A 23,936-nucleotide genomic window follows, 5' to 3' on the forward strand; every position below is an offset into this window, starting at 1 on the left:
AATAGAGGTTGTGTTGTGTACTATAGTGCATTTACCACAGTAACAACTTTTTAACATGTATTTTTCATTTAAGCTGTGCATTATTTTTTATGTAGCTACCTGACAGTGAAACACCAACAAAAAGTAGAGAATACATTTTTTTTTTGCCACACCTTTGACCCCAATCGCACACCCACTGACCCCACCCCCACTGCATGCAGGATCCCAGTTCCCATACTTTTTAATGCACTTTGATGGCTGTTTAAGAGTTGGTATTCTGAGGCCAGCAACTGGTCACACAGCCGGAAGTGCAGTATTCCCAAAATGATGCTGACGAGAGCAGCTTCCAAGGCCAAGTTTATATTGTCTTTAAATGTTTCTTCTTAGAGTGTTTTCTGCTATATTTTCAATGTTGTTTTATTTTCCTCTCAATAGTTCATTATTCATTTCATAACCATGTTTCTCTCTTTTGTCAAAAGAACAGTTCTATATGTACAGTAGTTCACTATAGCATCATATCATTTTCCAGCTACTGATTTTTGCCACAGCACTTCATGTCCGTACTGTACCCTCTTTAATCTTGCTTTGTCTTGCCATGTGAATTTCTATTTAAAATAAACTACAAAATCAAACAAGGATAGTTGTTTCATACTTAATTACAGCTTAAGTACAGTAACTGTATGAAACGTGTTATTTTTAATAAAAATGAAGTTCTGTTCTCGCAGTTATATAAAATGTTCACAGTTAATTATAAGATTCAGTCCTAATTTAAAATGGTGATGGTCAGAGATAACGAGAAGATATTTATTAAATGCTTTCACATAATCTGTGCTTGTATTAAGCAAACCTCCCCCGTTTGCTAATGAAATAATCCCGTAAAACCCTTAACGTTGCTGTGATAGCAATGGGGTTTCAGCTGGTAATAATTCCATTGAGCTCTCATAGCACTTCGGCATAGCAGGCCTCTCTTGAAAAACACAAGCCAGGTAACACCAATTAATGTGGCAAAAAAGTCCAGTTATGCATTTACAATGCCAATAGCTCCAACTCAAGTAAATGCAAGTCCTACTATACTAGAGATTGAAAAGAAATAAAATAAATACATAAACAAAATTAAATAAACAGAAAAATGACTCTTGTAAGCTTTACTCTGTCTCCCCATCACCCTATGTCTCTATCAATCTATCCTCCATCCGCACTCCGACTCATCCCAAACCCATTCTACTACTTTGATCTCCAAAATAACCCTGCCTAAACTCTTCCCTCCTCTTCCACATCTAGCTCACCCCAAACCTCAGTTTACTACTATGATCTCCCATTCAACCCTACTAAATTCTCCCTCATTATCTCACATTTGACTCATCCAAATCCCCTTCTACTACTAACCCCTTTCCACAGACTCTTCCCTCCTACAGCTCCCCTTTACTCATCCGAAGCCTCATTCTATTACTATAAACTCCCAATCAACACTTCTGGATTCTTCCCTCCTCTACCCCTACATTACTCTAGTCAATCCAAGTAACAAACTCACATAGCCTCTGCTCTAATTAACTAATACTAATGCTGTACTCATATTTCACTATACTTATGGTGACCAGTTTCTCAAAGCACAAAACTGGGACAGGTCATAGACATAGAAGTAGGACTACAGTTTGCCGCAACCATCAACATAATAGTAGGACTACTTGACGGCTGTCCTAGACTGCAATTCTGTGTGGCTGCCGCAGAATCACGCAGGATGGTTCCATTCCAGCCAGGCCCCGTTAGACTTTGACAGATGCTGGACGTTGAGCGCCGTGAAAGGGCAGAGCAGAGTCACGCAGGTGGCTGAATCGATCTTCCTGCAGGCAGTGACCCCTGACTCCTGTGAGCAGAGCAGGGTTGTGCTGGCCACTGGTGAGGAGCTCTTTCCAGACGGCTGGCACATCTATGTTGCTCCTGTATTGTAGAAGGAGAAGGGAAATCCAGAGAGAAAATGTCTCTCTTTAAAGGGTTTCCCTTCCTGTTACAACGCTCACACAAGTGATGTCATGCCGCAACTTTTGCAGCAGCGAAAAGTGAGCATACCCACACAAAATGGATTGCAAGACCGGGACATTTATGAAAATATCCCATACGCTCCTCAAAAACTGGGACATTTCTGTACTTTTCAGAAAAGTGTCAGACACTTCTCAAAAAAACGGGACCATCCGGGGAAATCCGGGACGTCTGGTCACCCTACCTATACTAATCCACCACTAATTCCTCTTGGGTTCCGGAGTAGCGTGCTACTCCCTGAGAAGCGCTTCAGCACCTCGTCAGGGGTAGTAAGCGCTATATAAATACAATTACAATTGCTGATTTATTATGCATTTTGTCTCTTGGGTGGCCTGTGTGAAAAAAACAAGCCTTACAGGAGGCGATGAAGCCCAATCTCCAGCGCATCAGAGGAAGGATTGTGCCCTAGAAGCTGCAGCGAGCCCGGGCTAAGACACACGGAGGGGAGACCTGGGTTACAAAACCAGTGTAACCCCATGGACTCCGCGCCTAGGTGCGCTCACGATCACACAGTGTAGAGAGAAAGTGGCGCAGCGTCCGGCCTGCCTGACTCCTGGGTTCACCAGCGGAGCTCCCTCTAGCGCACTGTTTGCTTGCCTGTGAAAAGGCCCCCAAAAGGAGCCAGGAATAAACACGCTCACTGTGACTGGGCGCAGGCTGCACGGGGTGAGCCCGAAATACGCTTTGTCATGGTGAGAAACTCTGAAATGCGAGCCTGAACAAAGCGCCTTGTCAGGGAGGGGCTGACTTTAGAAAGTGCATTGCTATAAAGCTGCAGAGACTCCCAGCCCTGGCAGCAGCTCCCTCGGCCTCTCCTCGGCAGTCCTCCAGGTTTCCACAGGGCCCGACCTTTGCAGAACAAATACGATGGCGGCCAAGAAGGTGATCACCGTGTTTGGGGCGACAGGTAAGACTCGAGGAAAAGCGGACGCGGGCTGGTAAAATCCATAGATAAGCACTGCACACAGCTGCCAAGGTTTCCGATTGGCCACGGGTGACATTTTCAAGGCTTACGCGTGCTCGGGAGTGACATTTCATTCAGTATGCGTGACGCTCTGGCACTTTATCGTGAGAGCAACGGAGCAATATACACGTTAGTAATTCAGTAAATGGCAGAAATTGCCCTTTTTTTGCTGTATGTAATGACCAAGAATCTGCCTTAAATCGGCTGCAGTGCTTCACAAAAGCGCTTCGACGCCTCGTCAGGGGTAGTTATAAATAAATACAATTACAATACAATACACTACACTACATGCGTGTGTAAGGCCGTAGAAACGATGGTGCATCCAACACGCCTCCTTTGCTCAGTTAGCCCGCTGCCTGGGAGCTTGGATGCCGCTCTGGAAGCTGAGAGGGGCGGCCTCTGTGACGCGGCTGATCGATGGAGACGTGATAACGCGCTAGGGATGCGTTTACAGGTGTTTTGCGATAGTGGAGGGGCCCGCGGAGAGGAAGAGACGCAGTCTAGTCTCTCTCCGCGGGCAGTTTCGGGAAAGGAAGTGGCGCGCAAGGCGCCTCACTGGTGGAAAGGTAGGTGGGGGTGGGTCTTAGGTAGGGCATATAAGGGGGGTGGAGGGTGGGGTCGGCCTCTTTACCGCGCCGACGTTAGGTAGGAAGGGGTTTTCTTATTTAGGACCACCCACCCACCCAGCTTAGGAAGACTGAAGGAAGAGATCGTAGGTAGGCAGGAGGGGGTAAGTAGGGGCGGTTTAATAGTCATTTAGGACAGGTGAATTCGAAAGGTTGGCAGGAGATGGGGGAGGGTGGAGAGCCAGGTGCGGGCTTGTCCACCCTTCCAGGGGGAAAAACAAGGATTTGAAGGATCAGAGCGGGGAGGGGTAGGCTACACGCAGGGAAGGCATGGGAAGAATAGGGGAGTAGATATGGTAGGAAAATTGAAGGGAGATATTTTAAGGAGGAAATAAAGGAAAAGGAATTGTTTAAGTTAAAGTCTGTTAACCCCTTCTGTGCCGCGGACGTAGTGGTTACGTCCTGCGGCACAGTGCTGCTGTGCCGAGGACGTAACCACTACGTCCTCGGCACACAGCCCAGAGGGAGCGCTCTTGCTCCCTCTGTGGGGTTCCCCCCCACCCCCCCAAGTCAGGAATGGAAGGGGAAGCCCTTCCCCTCCCACCCCCGACCCCCCCCAACTCCCCCTGTGACGTCAGCGCGCGCGCGCGCGCGCGCTGATTAGTCACAGGGTCTCCCCCATCGCGCTGGAAGCAGAGCTTCCAGCGCGATTGAAAAAGAAATGCTTTTGCATTTCTTTTTCAATCCCATGGGGGAGGCCCCGAGGGGCTTCAAAGGGAAGGAAATGTATTTCCTTCCCTTTGAAGTCTCTCACAGGTTTCAAAAGCTGGATTGCTTGCAATCCGGCTTTTGAAACCCCACTAGACACCAGGGATTTTTTTTTTCTTTCTTGAAATTGGCAAAAGGGAGCGACCCCTTGGGCAAGGGTCGCTCCCAGGGGGGCATTTTTTTAGGAAGGCCTTTTCTGCCCCCCCTGGGGGCAGATTGGCCTATTATTAGGCTGATCTGCCCCCAGGGGGGGCAGAAACCTCTAGGCACCAGGGACCATTTTTTTTTTTTCTTTTTTTTGTGATGAATTCTTTTTTTTTAGGTGGGGAGCGATCCCTTAGGCAAGGGTCGCTCCCCTACGGGGCAATATATATTTAGGCCATTTCTGCCCCCCTTGGGGGCAGATTGGCCTATTTTGATAAGGCCAATCTGCCCCCAAGGGGGGCAGAAACCATTAGACACCAGGGAGTTTGTTTTTGCGCGCGAATGTCACGCAACAAAGCGACCCCTTTGGCAAGGGTCGCTCCCAGGGGGGGCAATTTTTTAGGAAGGCCTTTTCTGCCCCCCCCCTGGGGGCAGATCGGCCTATTATTAGGCCGATCTGCCCCCAGGGGGGGAAGAAACCTCTAGGCGCCAGGGAAATTTTTTTTTTTGTGTTTTTTTTTTTTTTTTTTTTTTTAGAGATGGGGAGCGACCCATCAGGCAAGGGTCGCTCCCCTGGGGGGCAAATTGTATTTAGACCATTTCTGCCCCCCTGGGGGCAGATTGGCCGATTTTAGGTCAATCTGCCCCCAAGGGGGCAGAAACCACTAGGCACCGGGGATTTGTTTTTTGGCGCCAATGTCACGCAGGGGGAGCGACCCCGTAGGCAAGGGTCGCTCCCGGGGGGGGGGTGGGGGGGCAAATTTATTTTAGGCCATTTCTGCCCCCCCGGGGGACAGATCGGCCTATTATTAGGCCGAACTGCCCCCGGGGGGGGGGGCAGAACACTCTAGGCGCCAGGGCAATTTTTTTTTTGTGTTTTTTTTTTTTGTTGTTTCTTTTTTTAGAGATGGGGAGCGACCCATCAGGCAAGGGTCGCTCCCCTGGGGGGGCAAATTGTATTTAGACCATTTCTGCCCCCCTGGGGGCAGATTGGCCAATTTTAGGTCAATCTGCCCCCAAGGGGGCAGAAACCACAAGGCACCGGGGATTTGTTTTTTGGCGCCAATGTCACGCAGGGGGAGCGACCCCGTAGGCAAGGGTCGCTCCCGGGGGGGGGGTGTGCCGGTTGGGGGGGCAAATTTATTTTAGGCCATTTCTGCCCCCCCGGGGGACAGATCGGCCTATTTTTAGGCCGAACTGCCCCCGGGGGGGGGGCAGAACACTCTAGGCGCCAGGGCAATTTTTTTTTTGTGTTTTTTTTTTTTGTTGTTTCTTTTTTTAGAGATGGGGAGCGACCCATCAGGCAAGGGTCGCTCCCCTGGGGGGGCAAATTGTATTTAGACCATTTCTGCCCCCCTGGGGGCAGATTGGCCAATTTTAGGTCAATCTGCCCCCTAGGGGGCAGAAACCACTAGGCACCGGGGATTTGTTTTTTGGCGCCAATGTCACGCAGGGGGAGCGACCCCGTAGGCAAGGGTCGCTCCCGGGGGGGGTGTGGGGGTTGGGGGGGCAAATTTATTTTAGGCCATTTCTGCCCCCGGGGGACAGATCGGCCTATTATTAGGCCGAACTGCCCCCGGGGGGGGGGGCAGAACACTCTAGGCGCCAGGGCAATTTTTTTTTTTGTGTTTTTTTTTTGTTGTTGTTTCTTTTTTTAGAGATGGGGAGCGACCCATCAGGCAAGGGTCGCTCCCCTGGGGGGCAAATTGTATTTAGACCATTTCTGCCCCCCTGGGGGCAGATTGGCCAATTTTGGGTCAATCTGCCCCCAAGGGGGCAGAAACCACAAGGCACCGGGGATTTGTTTTTTGGCGCCAATGTCACGCAGGGGGAGCGACCCCGTAGGCAAGGGTCGCTCCCGGGGGGGGGGGTGTGGGGGTTGGGGGGGCAAATTTATTTTAGGCCATTTCTGCCCCCCCGGGGGACAGATCGGCCTATTTTTAGGCCGAACTGCCCCCGGGGGGGGCAGAACACTCTAGGCGCCAGGGCAATTTTTTTTTTGTGTTTTTTTTTTGTTGTTTCTTTTTTTAGAGATGGGGAGCGACCCATCAGGCAAGGGTCGCTCCCCTGGGGGGGCAAATTGTATTTAGACCATTTCTGCCCCCCTGGGGGCAGATTGGCCAATTTTAGGTCAATCTGCCCCCTAGGGGGCAGAAACCACTAGGCACCGGGGATTTGTTTTTTGGCGCCAATGTCACGCAGGGGGAGCGACCCCGTAGGCAAGGGTCGCTCCCGGGGGGGGGTGGAGGTTGGGGGGGCAAATTTATTTTAGGCCATTTCTGCCCCCCCGGGGGACAGATCGGCCTATTATTAGGCCGAACTGCCCCTGGGGGGGGGCAGAACACTCTAGGCGCCAGGGCAATTTTTTTTTTGTGTTTTTTTTTTTTGTTGTTTCTTTTTTTAGAGATGGGGAGCGACCCATCAGGCAAGGGTCGCTCCCCTGGGGGGGCAAATTGTATTTAGACCATTTCTGCCCCCCTGGGGGCAGATTGGCCAATTTTAGGTCAATCTGCCCCCAAGGGGGCAGAAACCACTAGGCACCGGGGATTTGTTTTTTGGCACCAATGTCACGCAGGGGGAGCGACCCCGTAGGCAAGGGTCGCTCCCGGGGGGGCGGTGGGGGTTGGGGGGGCAAATTTATTTTAGGCCATTTCTGCCCCCCCGGGGGACAGATCGGCCTATTATTAGGCCGAACTGCCCCCGGGGGGGGGGGCAGAACACTCTAGGCGCCAGGGCAATTTTTTTTTTGTGTTTTTTTTTTTGTTGTTTCTTTTTTTAGAGATGGGGAGCGACCCATCAGGCAAGGGTCGCTCCCCTGGGGGGGCAAATTGTATTTAGACCATTTCTGCCCCCCTGGGGGCAGATTGGCCAATTTTAGGTCAATCTGCCCCCAAGGGGGCAGAAACCACAAGGCACCGGGGATTTGTTTTTTGGCGCCAATGTCACGCAGGGGGAGCGACCCCGTAGGCAAGGGTCGCTCCCGGGGGGGGGTGTGGGGGTTGGGGGGGCAAATTTATTTTAGGCCATTTCTGCCCCCCCGGGGGACAGATCGGCCTATTATTAGGGGGGGGGGGGGCAGAAACCTCTAGGCGCCAGGGGAATTTTTCTTTTTTTTCTTTGTTTTTTTTTTTTAGAGATGGGGAGCGACCCATCAGGCAAAAGTCGCTCCCCTGGGGGACAAATTGTATTTAGGCCATTTCTGCCCCCCTTGGGGGCAGATTGGCTGAGTTTAGGTCAACCTGCCCCCAAGGGGGCAGAAACCACTAGGCACCGGGGATTTGTTTTTTGGTGCCAATGTCACGCAGGGGGAGCGACCCCGTAGGCAAGGGTCGCTCCCGGCGGGGGAGGGTGGGGGTTGGGGGGGCAAATTTATTTTAGGGCATTTCTGCCCCCCCCCCCCTGGGGCCGGCTGAGCTACAGGCCAAACACCACAGGTAGGCACCTTGCAAAAAACACCTCTGTTTTCTGTGAAAAAATATGTTGTGTCCACGTTGTGTTTTGGGCCATTTCCTTTTGTGGGCGCTAGGCCTACCCACAGAAGTGATGTACCATTTTTATCGAGAGACTTAGGGGAACGCTGGGTGGAAGGAAATTTGTGGCTCCTCTCAGATTCCAGAACTTTCTGTCACCGAAATGAGAGGAAAAAGTGTTTTTTGGGCCAAATTTTTATGTTTGCAAAGGATTCTGGGTAACATAACCTGGTCAGAGCCCCGCAAGTCACCCCATCTTGGATTCCCCTGGGTTTCTAGTTTTCATAAATGCACTGGTTTGCTAGGTTTCCTCAGGTGTCGGCTGAGCTACAGGCCAAAATCCACAGGTAGGCACTGCTTTTTATAAAAAAATGTGATGTGTCCACGTTGTGTTTTGGGCCCTTTCCTTTCGTGGGCGCTAGTCCTACCCACACAAGTGAGGTATCATTTTTATCGGGAGACTTGGGGGAACGCTGGGTAGAAGGAAATTTGTGGCTCCTCTCAGATTCCAGAACTTTCTGCCACAGAAATGTGAGTAACATGTGTATTTTTAGCCAAATTTTGAGGTTTGCAAAGGATTCTGGGTAACAGAACCTGGTCCGAGCCCCGCAAGTCACCCCTCCTTGGATTCCCCTAGGTCTCTAGTTTTCAGAAATGCACAGGTTTGGTAGGTTTCCCTAGGTGCCGGCTGAGCTAGAGGCCAAAATCTACAGGTAGGCACTTTGCAAAAAACACCTGTTTTTTTCCAAAATTTAGGATGTGTCCACGTTGCGCTTTGGGGTGTTTCCTGTCGCCGGCGCTAGGCCTACCCACGCAAGTGAGGTATCATTTTTATCGGGAGACTTGGGGGAACGCTGGGTGGAAGGAAATTTGTAGCTCCTCTCAGATTCCAGAACTTTCTGCCACAGAAATGTGAGGGACATGTGTTTTTTTAGCCAAATTTTGAGGTTTGCAAAGGATTCTGGGTAACAGAACCTGGTCCGAGCCACACAAGTCACCCCTCCTTGGATTCCCCTAGGTCTCTAGTTTTCAGAAATGTACAGGTTTGGTAGGTTTCCCTAGGTGGCGGCTGAGCTAGAGGCCAAAATCTCCAGGTAGTCACTTTGCTAAAAACAGCTCTGTTTTCTGTGATGTGTCCACGTTGTGTTTTGGGGCATATCCTGTCGCGGGCGCTAGGCCTACCCACACAAGTGAGGTATCATTTTTATCGGGAGACGTGGGGGAACGCTGGGTGGAAGGAAATTTGTGGCTCCTCTCAGATTCCAGAACTTTCTGCCACAGAAATGTGAGGAACATGTGTTTTTTTAGCCAAATTTTGAGGTTTGCAAAGGATTCTGGGTAACAGAACCTGGTCCGAGCCACACAAGTCACCCCTCTTTGGATTCCCCTAGGTCTCTAGTTTTCAGAAATGTACAGGTTTGGTAGGTTTCCCTAGGTGCCGGCTGAGCTAGAGGCCAAAATCTACAGGTAGTCACTTTGCTAAAAACAGCTCTGTTTTCTGTGATATGTCCACGTTGTGTTTTGGGGCATATCCTGTCGCGGGCGCTAGGCCTACCCACACAAGTGAGGTATTATTTTTATCGGGAGACGTGGGGGAACGCTGGGTGGAAGGAAATTTGTGGCTCCTCTCAGATTCCAGAACTTTCTGCCACAGAAATGTGAGGAACATGTGTTTTTTTAGCCAAATTTTGAGGTTTGCAAAGGATTCTGGGTAACAGAACCTGGTCCGAGCCACACAAGTCACCCCTCCTTGGATTCCCCTATGTCTCTAGTTTTCAGAAATGTACAGGTTTGGTAGGTTTCCCTAGGTGCCGGCTGAGCTAGAGGCCAAAATCTACAGGTAGTCACTTTGCTAAAAACAGCTCTGTTTTCTGTGATATGTCCACGTTGTGTTTTGGGGCATATCCTGTCGCGGGCGCTAGGCCTACCCACACAAGTGAGGTATCATTTTTATCGGGAGACGTGGGGGAACGCTGGGTGGAAGGAAATTTGTGGCTCCTCTCAGATTCCAGAACTTTCTGCCACAGAAATGTGAGGAACATGTGTTTTTTTAGCCAAATTTTGAGATTTGCAAAGGATTCTGGTTAACAGAACCTGGTCCGAGCCCCGCAAGTCACCCCTCCTTGGATTCCCCTAGGTCTCTAGTTTTCAGAAATGCACAGGTTTGGTAGGTTTCCCTAGGTGGCGGCTGAGCTAGAGGCCAAAATCTACAGGTAGTCACTTTGCTAAAAACAGCTCTGTTTTCTGTGATATGTCCACGTTGTGTTTTGGGGCATATCCTGTCGCGGGCGCTAGGCCTACCCACACAAGTGAGGTATCATTTTTATCGGGAGACGTGGGGGAACGCTGGGTGGAAGGAAATTTGTGGCTCCTCTCAGATTCCAGAACTTTCTGCCACAGAAATGTGAGGAACATGTGTTTTTTTAGCCAAATTTTGAGATTTGCAAAGGATTCTGGGTAACAGAACCTGGTCCAAGCCCCGCAAGTCACCCCTCCTTGGATTCCCCTAGGTCTCTAGTTTTCAGAAATGCACAGGTTTGGTAGGTTTCCCTAGGTGGCGGCTGAGCTAGAGGCCAAAATCTACAGGTAGTCACTTTGCTAAAAACAGCTCTGTTTTCTGTGATAGGTCCACGTTGTGTTTTGGGGCATATCCTGTCGCGGGCGCTAGGCCTACCCACACAAGTGAGGTATCATTTTTATCAGGAGACGTGGGGGAACGCTGGGTGGAAGGAAATTTGTGGCTCCTCTCAGATTCCAGAACTTTCTGCCACAGAAATGTGAGGAACATGTGTTTTTTTAGCCAAATTTTGAGGTTTGCAAAGGATTCTGGGTAACAGAACCTGGTCCGAGCCACACAAGTCACCCCTCCTTGGATTCCCCTAGGTCTCTAGTTTTCAGAAATGTACAGGTTTGGTAGGTTTCCCTAGGTGCCGGCTGAGCTAGAGGCCAAAATCTACAGGTAGTCACTTTGCTAAAAACAGCTCTGTTTTCTGTGATATGTCCACGTTGTGTTTTGGGGCATATCCTGTCGCGGGCGCTAGGCCTACCCACACAAGTGAGGTATCATTTTTATCGGGAGACGTGGGGGAACGCTGGGTGGAAGGAAATTTGTGGCTCCTCTCAGATTCCAGAACTTTCTGCCACAGAAATGTGAGGAACATGTGTTTTTTTAGCCAAATTTTGAGATTTGCAAAGGATTCTGGGTAACAGAACCTGGTCCGAGCCCCGCAAGTCACCCCTCCTTGGATTCCCCTAGGTCTCTAGTTTTCAGAAATGCACAGGTTTGGTAGGTTTCCCTAGGTGGCGGCTGAGCTAGAGGCCAAAATCTACAGGTAGTCACTTTGCTAAAAACAGCTCTGTTTTCTGTGATATGTCCACGTTGTGTTTTGGGGCATATCCTGTCGCGGGCGCTAGGCCTACCCACACAAGTGAGGTATCATTTTTATCGGGAGACGTGGGGGAACGCTGGGTGGAAGGAAATTTGTGGCTCCTCTCAGATTCCATAACTTTCTGCCACAGAAATGTGAGGAACATGTGTTTTTTTAGCCAAATTTTGAGGTTTGCAAAGGATTCTGGGTAACAGAACCTGGTCCGAGCCCCGCAAGTCACCCCTCCTTGGATTCCCCTAGGTCTCTAGTTTTCAGAAATGCACAGGTTTGGTAGGTTTCCCTAGGTGGCGGCTGAGCTAGAGGCCAAAATCTACAGGTAGTCACTTTGCTAAAAACAGCTCTGTTTTCTGTGATATGTCCACGTTGTGTTTTGGGGCATATCCTGTCGCGGGCGCTAGGCCTACCCACACAAGTGAGGTATCATTTTTATCGGGAGACATGGGGGAACGCTGGGTGGAAGGAAATTTGTGGCTCCTCTCAGATTCCAGAACTTTCTGCCACAGAAATGTGAGGAACATGTGTTTTTTTAGCCAAATTTTGAGATTTGCAAAGGATTCTGGGTAACAGAACCTGGTCCGAGCCCTGCAAGTCACCCCTCCTTGGATTCCCCTAGGTCTCTAGTTTTCAGAAATGCACAGGTTTGGTAGGTTTCCCTAGGTGGCGGCTGAGCTAGAGGCCAAAATCTACAGGTAGTCACTTTGCTAAAAACAGCTCTGTTTTCTGTGATATGTCCACGTTGTGTTTTGGGGCATATCCTGTCGCGGGCGCTAGGCCTACCCACACAAGTGAGGTATCATTTTTATCGGGAGACGTGGGGGAACGCTGGGTGGAAGGAAATTTGTGGCTCCTCTCAGATTCCAGAACTTTCTGCCACAGAAATGTGAGGAACATGTGTTTTTTTAGCCAAATTTTGAGATTTGCAAAGGATTCTGGGTAACAGAACCTGGTCCAAGCCCCGCAAGTCACCCCTCCTTGGATTCCCCTAGGTCTCTAGTTTTCAGAAATGCACAGGTTTGGTAGGTTTCCCTAGGTGGCGGCTGAGCTAGAGGCCAAAATCTACAGGTAGTCACTTTGCTAAAAACAGCTCTGTTTTCTGTGATATGTCCACGTTGTGTTTTGGGGCATATCCTGTCGCGGGCGCTAGGCCTACCCACACAAGTGAGGTATCATTTTTATCGGGAGACGTGGGGGAACGCTAGGTGGAAGGAAATTTGTGGCTCCTCTCAGATTCCATAACTTTCTGCCACAGAAATGTGAGGAACATGTGTTTTTTTAGCCAAATTTTGAGGTTTGCAAAGGATTCTGGGTAACAGAACCTGGTCCGAGCCACACAAGTCACCCCTCCTTGGATTCCCCTAGGTCTCTAGTTTTCAGAAATGCACAGGTTTGGTAGGTTTCCCTAGGTGGCGGCTGAGCTAGAGGCCAAAATCTACAGGTAGTCACTTTGCTAAAAACAGCTCTGTTTTCTGTGATGTGTCCACGTTGTGTTTTGGGGCATATCCTGTCGCGGGTGCTAGGCCTACCCACACAAGTGAGGTATCATTTTTATCGGGAGACGTGGGGGAACGCTGGGTGGAAGGAAATTTGTGGCTCCTCTCAGATTCCATAACTTTTTGCCACAGAAATGTGAGGAACATGTGTTTTTTTAGCCAAATTTTGAGGTTTGCAAAGGATTCTGGGTAACAGAACCTGGTCCGAGCCACACAAGTCACCCCTCCTTGGATTCCCCTAGGTCTCTAGTTTTCAGAAATGCACAGGTTTGGTAGGTTTCCCTAGGTGGCGGCTGAGCTAGAGGCCAAAATCTACAGGTAGTCACTTTGCTAAAAACAGCTCTGTTTTCTGTGATGTGTCCATGTTGTGTTTTGGGGCATATCCTGTCGCGGGTGCTAGGCCTACCCACACAAGTGAGGTACCATTTTTATCGGGAGACTTGGGGGAACATAGATTAGCAAAACAAGTACTATTGCCCCTTGTCTTTCTCTACATTTTTTCCTTCCAAATATAGGAGTGTGTGTAAAAAAGACATCTATTTGAGAAATTCCCTGTAATTCACGTGCTACTATGGTCACCCCGGAATTCAGAGATGTGCAAATAACCACTGCTCCTCAACACCTTATCTTGTGCCCTTTTTGGAAATGCAAAGGTTTTCTTGATAGCAATTTTTTACTCCTTATATTTCAGCAAATGAATTGCTGTATACCCGGTATAGAATGAAAACGCACTGCAGGGTGCAGCTCATTTATTGGCTCTGGGTTCCTCGGGTTCTTGATGAACCTACAAGCCCTATATATCCCCGCAACCAGAGGAGTCCAGCAGACGTAACGGTATATTGCTTTCGATAATCTGACATTGCAGGGAAAAGTTACAGAGTAAAACGTAGAGAAAAATTGATGGTTTTTTCACCTCAATTTCAATATTTTTCTTTTTCAGCTGTTATTTTCTGTAGGAAACCCTTGTAGGATCTACACAAATGACCCCTTGCTGAATTCAGAATTTTGTCTACTTTTCAGAAATGTTTAGGTTTCTGGGATCCAGCATTGGTTTCATGACCATTCCTGTCACTGACTGGAAGGAGGCTGAAAGCACAAAAAATTGCACAAATGGGGTATGCCCCAGTAAAATGCCAAAATTGTGTTGAAAAATTGGGTTTTCTGATTCAAGTCTGCCTGTTCCTGAAAGCTGGGAAGCTGCTGAGTTTAGCACCGCAAACCCTTTGTTGATGCCATTTTCAGGGGAAAAACCACAAGCCTTCTTCTGCAGCCACTTTTTCCAATTTTTTTGAAAAAAACAAAATTTTCACTGTATTTTGGCCAATTTCTTGGCCTCCTTCAAGGGAACCCACAAAGTCTGGGTACCTCTAGAATCCCTAGGATGTTGGAAAAAAAGGACGCAAATTTGGCTTGGTTAGCTTATGTGGACAAAAAGTTATGAGGGCCTAAGCGCGAACTGCCCCAAATAGGCAAAAAAAGGCCCGGCACAGGAGGGGGAAAAGGCCTGGCAGCGAAGGGGTTAAAGGAAATATAGTCAAGTTTTGAGTAATGATGTTTAAAAACCTGTTCTAATAAATGACCTTTTACACCAACAAGAGTGTCACGCCTGTATGTCCCGATGATCGGCGAGCAGACAGCTATTAATACAAACTGCCCTCTCACGCTGCCGGGCAGATGCCCACTCGTGCAGCCTACCTCCCAGCTTCGACGTGTTCTCAGTGTTGGCCCTCATTTCGCGTTACCGGATATTAGGACTCACACCTTCAAATAAAACATTCTGCTAATATCCGTATCTGCCAGTCTCGCTTCTGTGTTTATTTGCAGACTGTAGAATGTCACTCAGTTAACACTGTGGGATGAGAGCTGCTCGACTGACTTCCAGAGAGGACATGGAGAAGTATTCGGCGTGTGCCACGCAGTGGGGTAACGATACTTGAGGGGTCCCCCACTCAGTAGCTCTCAGGCACAGGGTCCCGTGCACAGTGCCAGCCGGTGCGTGAGGCTGAGGGGACCCCCGTGGAGCTCCCCCCGCCCGCAACAGGTGGGCTAATGCCACTGATGCCGCGTGCAAGAAGATCTGAGGTTCAGCCACGGCCCCTCAGATCACTCTCAGCCCAAGAAGGGGGGCCTGGCTCTGCTTATATCGGGGAGCTGCAGAAAGGCTGAGGCCAGCTGCAGTCCTAGGACTTGAGACTCTGAGTGGGCATTGCAGACAGGTGGTTACACTGGTGCACGGCCACGAAGGACACACAGCCCGGTGGACCCGAGGTGCCAGCCTCACTCACTCTCTAGTCTAGGGGCAGTGCTTGAAATGGAAAAATAGAAGTGCGGGTTTCTGAGAAGTGCCGGTACTCTCCAATTAAAAGTATTGCGTTTTTCTTCAGAAGTGCAGGTACTGTCCCTCTCAAAATAAAAAAGTGCAGGTACTCAGTACCGGACAGTACCGGCCCATTTAAAGCACTGGGGCACTGGGCAGATGTCAGACAAAATGAAGAAACAAAGTTTTACCCATGTACGCCCGCCAGCATTAGGGTCAAAAGTGACCCTCCGCCGGCGGGGAAGAGGGGGCGGGGCACCAATTACCAGAAAAAAAAAAACAAGCTCCGGCCCTCCGGTTCAGGTGAGGACAACACCGGGGTAATGATTCGCTCCGGACAGGATGAGCTTGTGTTGTGACAAGCAGACCACGTGCTCGTCGTATTGCCCCTGAGGCCCTGACTGGGTCTCAGCTTGAATTAGTGCAGTCACCTTGGCCCCCTTTATTTATTCCCCCGTCCCGTTCCTCCCCCCGAGATTACATGTAAAATATTAAAGTGCACCGTAAATGAAAAATTAATTCAAAAATTGTTACTCAATGGAAAATGCACCATAGTACGTCAAGAAACCTTTTTTTAGTTGATGCACTGCAGAGGTATGTGTGTAACTAGGGAGCAACAGAACTAAATCTTGGTTGGTTCAGTAAAGGCTAGTGAGGTGTATTGTTAGTGCTGTGAGGTCACAGACTGTGACAGAAAGCACTATGAACATGTAAGTCATTATTTTAAACTTGCATTACACACATTAGAAGATAGACCGTTACAAAATATGCAAAACATTTTTTAAGATAAAATGGTGCTTCCAAAATATAGATTTTAGTAATACCCAGACTGTCTGTAATGGCATTTATTTTACCTAACTGTCCCTTCAACACCTCATCAGGGGTAGTTAGGGCAATATAAATGCAATTAGAATTAAAAGCATGCACTTCACAGCTAATGTGTTACCCCTTTGCACAATCACTCGAAATGAATAAATCCTTGTCATCACAAAGCCTTGAGTGATTCAATCACTTAAAGCCAGTATGGGCTACCAAGCATCGTTTGCAGATTACCCTTTACGTATGCAGATTAACTCGTTGCACCCATTTTCATTACTTTCAGGCATGAAGGCACCCTGGCTGAAAGGCTTGTTTAGATCCCTACCTGGCTTTGGTTTCACAGCACAGGATACTCACTGAATGACACATCAGCTGAAGCATTTAAACTATTGGAATTAACAATCGCAGGATGGCTGTCTTTTGGCAAAATGTAGGGTAACAGTTTTGCATAAATCAAAAAAGATGGGGCTCATCTTACCGCTCCAGTCCTGCCAATTTCGACCTCTGGTCATCAGTCACTCCCTGGCTTGTTCCTCGCAGCGCGCAGGTGGTTTCATGGCACTAATAAAGCATGACTAATGCATTTTTGTGCAGTGTGCTCCACCACACTAAAAATAGTTAGTTCGACCCCTAATGCCTGGTACTTGGCAGGGCTGACTCAAACATACATAATAAAATGTGGGTGGGGGAGGGGAGAGAAGCCCTGGTGTCGCTAGAAGGAGGGCCTGATGGTGCCAGTGCCCTTAATCTGTTTGTCCATCCCCTTGGACCTGCCACCTTAGCGGGTGAATGTGCCAGGAGCTACACAATTTTTTTTTTAAAAAATTGCACCTTGCCACAAACATTAATTTGTTCAACTACCTTTCACTGCAAAATATTGTTGTTTGCTCAAAATGTTTAAATCTGACTATGGGGAGAGTGCACATATGTAGGAAAGTGCCACTGTTGGCATGGTTACCCCCCCACTTTTTGCCTAGTATTGATGCCAACTTTGATTGAAAGTGTGCTGGGACCCTGCTAACTAGCCCCCAGCACCAGTGTTCTTTCCCTAAAGCTGTACCTTTGCTTCCACAATTGGCACAGCCCTGGCACACAGTTAAGTCCCTAGTAAAAGGTACCCATGGTACCAAGGGCCCTGTGGCCGGGGAAGGTCTCTAAGGGCTGCAGCATATATTATGCCACCCTAGGGGACCCCTCACTCAGCATATGCACACTGCCTGTCAGCTTGTGTGTGCTGGTGGGGAGAAAAAGGCAAAGTCGACATGACACCCCTCTCAGGGTGCCATGCCCACAAACCACTGCCTGTGGCATAGGTAAGTCACACCTGTAGCAGGCCTTGTAGCCATAAGGCAGGGTGCACTATACCACAGACGAGGGCATAGCTGCATGAGCAATATGCCCCTACAGTGTCTAAGTCTATTCTTAGACATTGTAAGTGCAGTGTAGCTATGTTGAGTATATGGTCTGGGAGTATACTGGGAAGTTTGCTATCAAACTTTTCAGCACAATAAACCCACACTGGAGGGCGTGGCTTGAGCGTCAAGATGGCGGCCGCACCTTAGAGGTGCTCCGGACCCCTCCGTCATCCGCTCAAGAAACGCGCATTGACGGCCCTCCCCAGAGGAGAAGGGAGACAGCGGAAGGCTATGGGCAGCTCCTGGGACGTCTGATCTGCGTCCCGGAGCTCACAGCTCCAAGAGGAGCGAAAAACGAACGGAGAGTCTCGCATCCAAAATGGCAGGCGCTCCGAATGCATAGAAGGCGGCCGGCGGACTGGCGGTGACTGAAAGCTGCAGGCGGTCCTTCCCGAAGGGAAGGGGAACCACAGAGATAGCGCGTGGGACCGGAGACGCCTGGTCCGCGCTGCAAACCCGGCAAAACTAAGGAGGGGGAAAGAGGAGATTCTCCACACGGGGCATCCCGCGCAAAAAATGGCAGGCGCACCGATGGCAAGAAGTGACAGAACCTAGCGGCTGGGTGAAGCCCGTGCTCCCGAGGACAGGAGGGGAGAGAGGGCGACACCGGTCCGGAGAAGGGTGCGGGTGGCGCTGAGGCTGGGGCGCATCCGGCGGCCCGAAAGGCACCAGGGAGTGCCCCAGAGGGCGAAAACAGGTCGCAGTGACCTCCCTGCTTCTCCCCCCCCCAGGTCCGGGGGGCGCTGGTGAGTAACTTCGGCCCCCTGCCCCATCGATCCGGGATGCGCCCGAGACCCCCTCCTGGAAGACATAACGGAGACGATGTCGGGGCCCTGAGAGATGGATGGAGCGATTTCCCCTCTCCCACCCCCCTGTGATTCATAGCCTCCGGACGCCGGGAGCCCCAAGACCTGGGGGTGTGTGGTGGACGAGGAGTGGAGTAGGCCAAACTGAGGACTCTGGCGTGACAAGAGTCGGAGGTCCCGGTGGTCAAAGGTGAGGAGTGTCCCCCCCCCATCCGCCGGTAATCTGTGCTACGAGAGGGGAGTTGCAGCCAAGGGCACACCAGCAGAAGTGGCCCCCCCTCGGACAATAGTGGACCTAAAAGTTGATGAGAGGCATGGCATGGGGGTAACCTACAAGCAGGCTCCAGAAGGCAGTTGAAATGGGCAATGATAGACAAACCCGCCCCGCTGCGGCGCAGACGCGCATCGACCAATTTGCCACGGGCCCCGGTGGAGCTCCGAAAGATGACCGAAGGGCAGAGGGTGGCGAAGGGAAGCAGGCTGGGAACAGCGACCTGGCGGCTATCCTTCAAGCGATACAGTCATCCCAAGAAGCGGTGGAATCCAAAATTGGAGAAGTGAGGGTGGATGTGGCCCTAGTACGCCAGGACCTTCGCAATGCCACAGCGAGGATTGCGGAAATGGAGTCCAGAATCTCCACGGTGGAGGACGATCTGGCTGCCCTCAAAACACAGGTATCAACGCTAACAACCCGAACAGCAGAACTATACCGAAGGGCTGAAGATGCCGAAAATAGATCCCGCCGCAACAACCTCAGAATTGTGGGACTGCCGGAAAACGCCGCCGCCCCCTCCCTGGCCATATTCCTGGAGGATCGGTTCCGGTCCTGGATGCCCCGGGATCTTCTGACACCCTGGTTTGCGATTGAACGCGCTCATTGGGCCTTGCAGGCTAGACCCCCCCCCCCGGGCTCTCCGTCGAGGCCGGTGATCCTTAGACTTTTCAACTTCAGAGACAGGGATGCGATACTTCAAGCGGCAAGATCAGAAGGAGACCTGCACTGTGATGGAACTAAAGTCATGGTGTTCCCAGACTATACAAAAGATGTTCAAATGCAACGCCTCTCGTTCACAGAAGTTAAACAAAAGCTGAGGGCGATGGAGGTGCCGTACTGCCTTCTCTTCCCGGCTAAACTAAGGGTGGTCCACAACAACATGACCTACTTCTTTGAATCCCCCGATCAGGCTTGGACATGGTTAACTGAAGAGGTCCCGGTGGGCCTTGGTGGGGAGGAGCGGCGGCTGGCACTCACTGGTCAGCAGAGGAACAGCCAGCCCCGACGTCCGGGGGGGTCCCGCCGGAGAACTCGTTCAAGAAGGCACAAGGAGAGGGGAGATTCGACATCGGGCTCCCCCCGGGGATCCGCAGGGGAGACAACCCAGGGGCCTGCGGCGGATGAGATACCGAGAGACACGAGAGGGGACCGGCGATCTGGAGATTCTGGGGAACTGCTCCCTGTAACGGCAGAAGACACTGACCTCTCACGAAGCCCAGTGTTGTGAATTCCCCTCCGGAGAGGGGAGGGCTGGGCTGGGCTAAGAGGGCCAGAGACCAAGACGAGGTCCCGGTGCTTATGTTCAAACATAACATAACACTTCTTAATCCGCAAGAATAGAGAAGTCCACCATAGCTCAGACACTAAAAGTTATCAGCTCATTATGTTCGGGAATGAGCTGTTGGTATCGGGCGACAGATGCTTCTGGGGGGAAGTATGGGGTGGGCGGGGAGTTGGGGGATATGTTTGGTTCTACCCAGCCAGCAGGCTGTTGTTACTGTTCTTTACAGTTAATGTAGGTCTATGTTCTCTACTACCGGCTGGAAATAATAGAAGTAGGTCACTCTGGCAAGGAATGCACACAGGCCGAGCTGAATTCTGTCAGCCCGGGATCGCACAAAAGGAACCGAGGGAAAGATCAATGAGGTCAGTTCATGGACAGACAGTGGGGGAGGAATGGGGACGACTCACATAATATCATGGAACGTTAACGGGCTCCTTGATAAGATAAAAAGGTCAGCGGTGCTTGCTTACATTCACAGACATAAACCCAATATACTCCTGATGCAGGAGACACATCTCATGGGGAATCAATGCCCCTTCTTAGCCCGTAAGGGATTCAACAGGGTATTTCACGCAGGGTTCATGAGAGGCTCAAGGGGGTTGCGGTATTGCTGCATCACTCACTACCACTGGTGGTGAGACAACAATGGAGAGACCCGCAAGGGAGATATGTGGCGGTCTCAGGTACGGTAGAGGGCCAGACAATGAACATCGTGAGCGCATATGCCCCCCGAACATGGTGCGTAAGACTCTAGGAGATCTGACAAGACTATTAGCGGAACTGCCCCCTGGGAACACGGTAATAGGGGACGACTTCAACGCAGTCCCAAACCCAGGGCTGGATACGAGTGGGGGGCCATCAGCCCACAGACAGGCCTTGGCCACTAGTTTGGAAGGATGGATGTCATCAACGGGGCTTTGTGACGCCTGGAGGGCGTGGCACCCTAGACGCAAACAATTCACGCACATTTTGGCAGCTCACAGCACACAATCCAGGATAGACCTGGTGTTCGTGTCGGCCAGGGACTGTGGTCACCTTTCCCACATCGAGATTCTACCGCGTGGGATCTCGGATCACGCGCCGGTCCGGCTCAAGATGGGCCTCGCAGACCCTCTGATCTGCCCCATATGGAGGCTAAACGCATGGTATTTACAGGACGAAGAAGTAGTTGATAGCTTGAGGGAGTCGTTACGCGATTACTTTAATATTAATGGGGGATCGGTGAGGTCACCCGGAACCCTATGGGCGGCAAGCAAGGTGGTGCTGAGAGGGACAGCTAAGAGCCTAATCCGTGCACGGGAACGCGCCCGGGACTCCCGAATTGCCCAGCTGGAGGCCCGTGCCATTCGTCTTGAAACAGAGCTAGAAACACACTCGAACGAACGGATAACCAGACACCTCTTGCTGATTCAGGAGGAGATTCGTAGTTTATCCCTAGAGGCGACCAAACACATGTGGCGCGCCTCCACACCTCGAGTATACGGTTGGGGCAACAAGACAGGGAAACTACTATATTGGCTGATTTCCCAACAACAGGCTCCCGAATCGTCCCTGAGATAAGCAATGAGCAAGGGGAACGGTTGGTTGAACTCCAAGAGGTGGCCGAAACGTTCGCTGAATTCTATAAGGTCTTATACCGAGCGACAAGTCCAGAGAAGACGGGCTCCCCAGACCGGTTCCTGGTTCTGCCCACGGCGGACGTCTGGGCATTGGAGGAACCGTTCACGGAGACGGAAATTGGTGAGGCCATAGCGGCGATGGGAGTGGGGAAAACTCCCAGGCCTGATGGGTTTCCTCCAGAATACTACAAGAGATTTAAAGGAGGAACTGGTTCAGCACCTAATGAATCTCTATGCAGAGGTAGATCAGAAAGGCTTCCTTCTGGACGGGCTAGATGTTGCCACCATCGTCGTACTGCCCCCTCTCTCCTCTCCTTTTTGCCCTGGCCATTGAGCCATTGGCGGGAATGATGAGAGAAGACCCGATTTACCAGGGTTGGAAGTGGGGCCTCTCTTGCGAAGACTGAGTGGCTTTATATGCGGACGACGTCCTGTTATACATGGCAAACCCGAAAGTGACCAGACCCCGAAGTTTCCATCTACTGCAGCGTTTCGAGGAGGCCTCGGGGCTCAAAATGAACCCGTCCAAATCGGTACTGGTCCCTCTGACGCGGTCACGAGACTGCTTTGACTGGCAGAAGGTGGTCCCTCTGCGCCGGCTAAGTTTTAAATATCTAGGGATATGGGTCGCGCTGCTCCCTGAATTATCCTGGTCCCTGAACCTCAATCCACTGGTGTCTCGCGTACGGGAAGACTTTAAGCAGTGGCACTCATTGCCACTGAATATTCTGGGCCGTGTAGCTCTGTACAAGATGATGGTCCTACCGCGTCTCTTATATGTGGTCCAGAACTTGCCATTCACGATCCCGCGCTCATAGTTTAAAAAACTGGATGGAATTACCACCTCCTTTATGTGGGGAGGAACGAGACATAGAGTAGCGTCCCGGAGCTGCCGGAGAGAGGTATATGATGGTGGACTGGGCATGGCTGATCCTTACCTGTACTGCCTGGCGACACAACTCCTGGTGGTGCACGATTGGTTCAACGGGGGTTGGTCAGACCCAGCATATCAGGTAGAATTAGACGCTTTGGGGTACTCCCGTATCCTGGATGTGCTATACGGGGGCCCGATCCCCAGAGAATTGGCTGGACATACTGACATACTGGCTGGAACAAAGTGGTTACCCGGCAAACCCCGCTGTGGCACGGTAGCTGGCTGAGAGAGACAGCTAAACTGGAGGGATTCAGGAAATGGGACACACTGGGCATATCCTTGGTGGGGGATGTGTGGAAAGGAAGTTTGATGAAGTCCTTTCAAGAAATGCAGCAAGAGTTCCAACTATCCCCGAAGCAATTCTTTAGATATCTCCAGCTCCGGCATGCCCTTGTTATGCACCTGAAAGAAACGCCCCTGTACCGGAGTTCAACCCAGTCGAGGCTAAAACACTCATGGGAAGCCTGGGGAAGAAAGGTGTCTCCCAGATCTACAAAATGCTGGTCACAAATGCAACGGGGACCTAGGCCACCTTAGGAAGGGATGGGAGAAATGGGTGGGACCACTTGAGGAGGAAGATTGGACGGAGGCACTGATGGCTCCCCGGACGCTGGTGGTGGCGACGAGGCTGAGGGCGACACAATTCTATTTTCTACATAAAGCATATCTGTCTCCAGATAGACTGTACAAGATGGGTGCCCTCGGCTCTGCTCAATGCCCACGATGCAGGGAGGACTAGGCCGATTTCTTCCATATGATATGGTCCTGTCCCGTGATTCAAAAATTCTGGGAGGGAGTAAATTATGAGCTGAACAATGCCTTGGGATCATCACGGGTATTGACCCCCAAAATGATACTACTGGGAGTGGTGAATGACATGAAGGGATCTAGAGCAGACAAGATGTTGGTCGGAACAGCGACTATGGTGGCCAAGAGAGACATAGCGGCCACTTGGAAAACCGCCAGGGGTCCCTCCCTTCAGAAATGGAGATGGGGGGTGGACTGGTGTGCAGCCCAAGAAAAAGTGGTGTATGACTCAAGGGGATGTCCCCATAAATATGAGAAAATATGGGGGAAATGGACGGGACTGCTAAGCTAAAGGGGCTCAAAAATGTGTACACACGCTCCTTTTTCCTTTCTCTCTGTACTTCCAAATTATGATACTTTGGAACTTCCTAGGTATCCCGAACACAGAAATGTTAGTCCAGATTTAACTGTCCAATTGGTGTCAAATAGACCAAGGTTTGTAAGTTACCTGTATACTTTACCTGTTCCTTGTTTAAAAACAATAAAATTTGGTTTTAAAAAAAAAAAAACACTCTGATGCCAGTCTGGGATTTATTGAAAAATGCACACAGAGGGCATCTTAGAGATGCCCCCTGTATGTTAGCCCAGCTGCTAGTGTAGTACTGACTGGTCTGTTCCAGCCTGTCACTTTCAGATGAGTTTCTGACCACATGGGGTGAGTGCCTTTGTGCACTCTGTTGTCAGAAACAAAGCCTGTCCTGGGTAGAGGTGCTTCACACCTCCCCCTGCAGGAGCTGTAACACCTGGCGGTGAGCCTGAAAGGCACAAGCCTCGGGTTACAGTGCCCCAGGGCACTCCAGCTAGTCGAGATGCCTGCCCCCCAGACAAAGCCCCACTTTTGGTGGCAAGTCCG

At 50.6% G+C, this 23,936-nt stretch overlaps 1 protein-coding gene across 1 annotated transcript in view; it reads left to right on the forward strand.

Annotated features, from left to right (window-relative positions):
- The first annotated feature begins 2,773 nt into the window (after positions 1-2,773).
- Positions 2,774-23,936, forward strand: part of LOC138282893 (nmrA-like family domain-containing protein 1) — an 88,021-nt gene continuing 66,858 nt past the window's right edge. The window contains exon 1 of the mRNA XM_069220900.1: positions 2,774-2,923. Within this exon, the coding sequence (XP_069077001.1) occupies positions 2,884-2,923 (40 nt within the window). The 5' untranslated portion in view covers positions 2,774-2,883. The remainder of the gene's footprint in view (positions 2,924-23,936) is intronic.

The sequence above is a fragment of the Pleurodeles waltl genome, chromosome 2_2 (genome assembly GCF_031143425.1).
Source record: "Pleurodeles waltl isolate 20211129_DDA chromosome 2_2, aPleWal1.hap1.20221129, whole genome shotgun sequence".
NCBI classification, from domain to species: Eukaryota; Metazoa; Chordata; class Amphibia; order Caudata; family Salamandridae; genus Pleurodeles; species Pleurodeles waltl.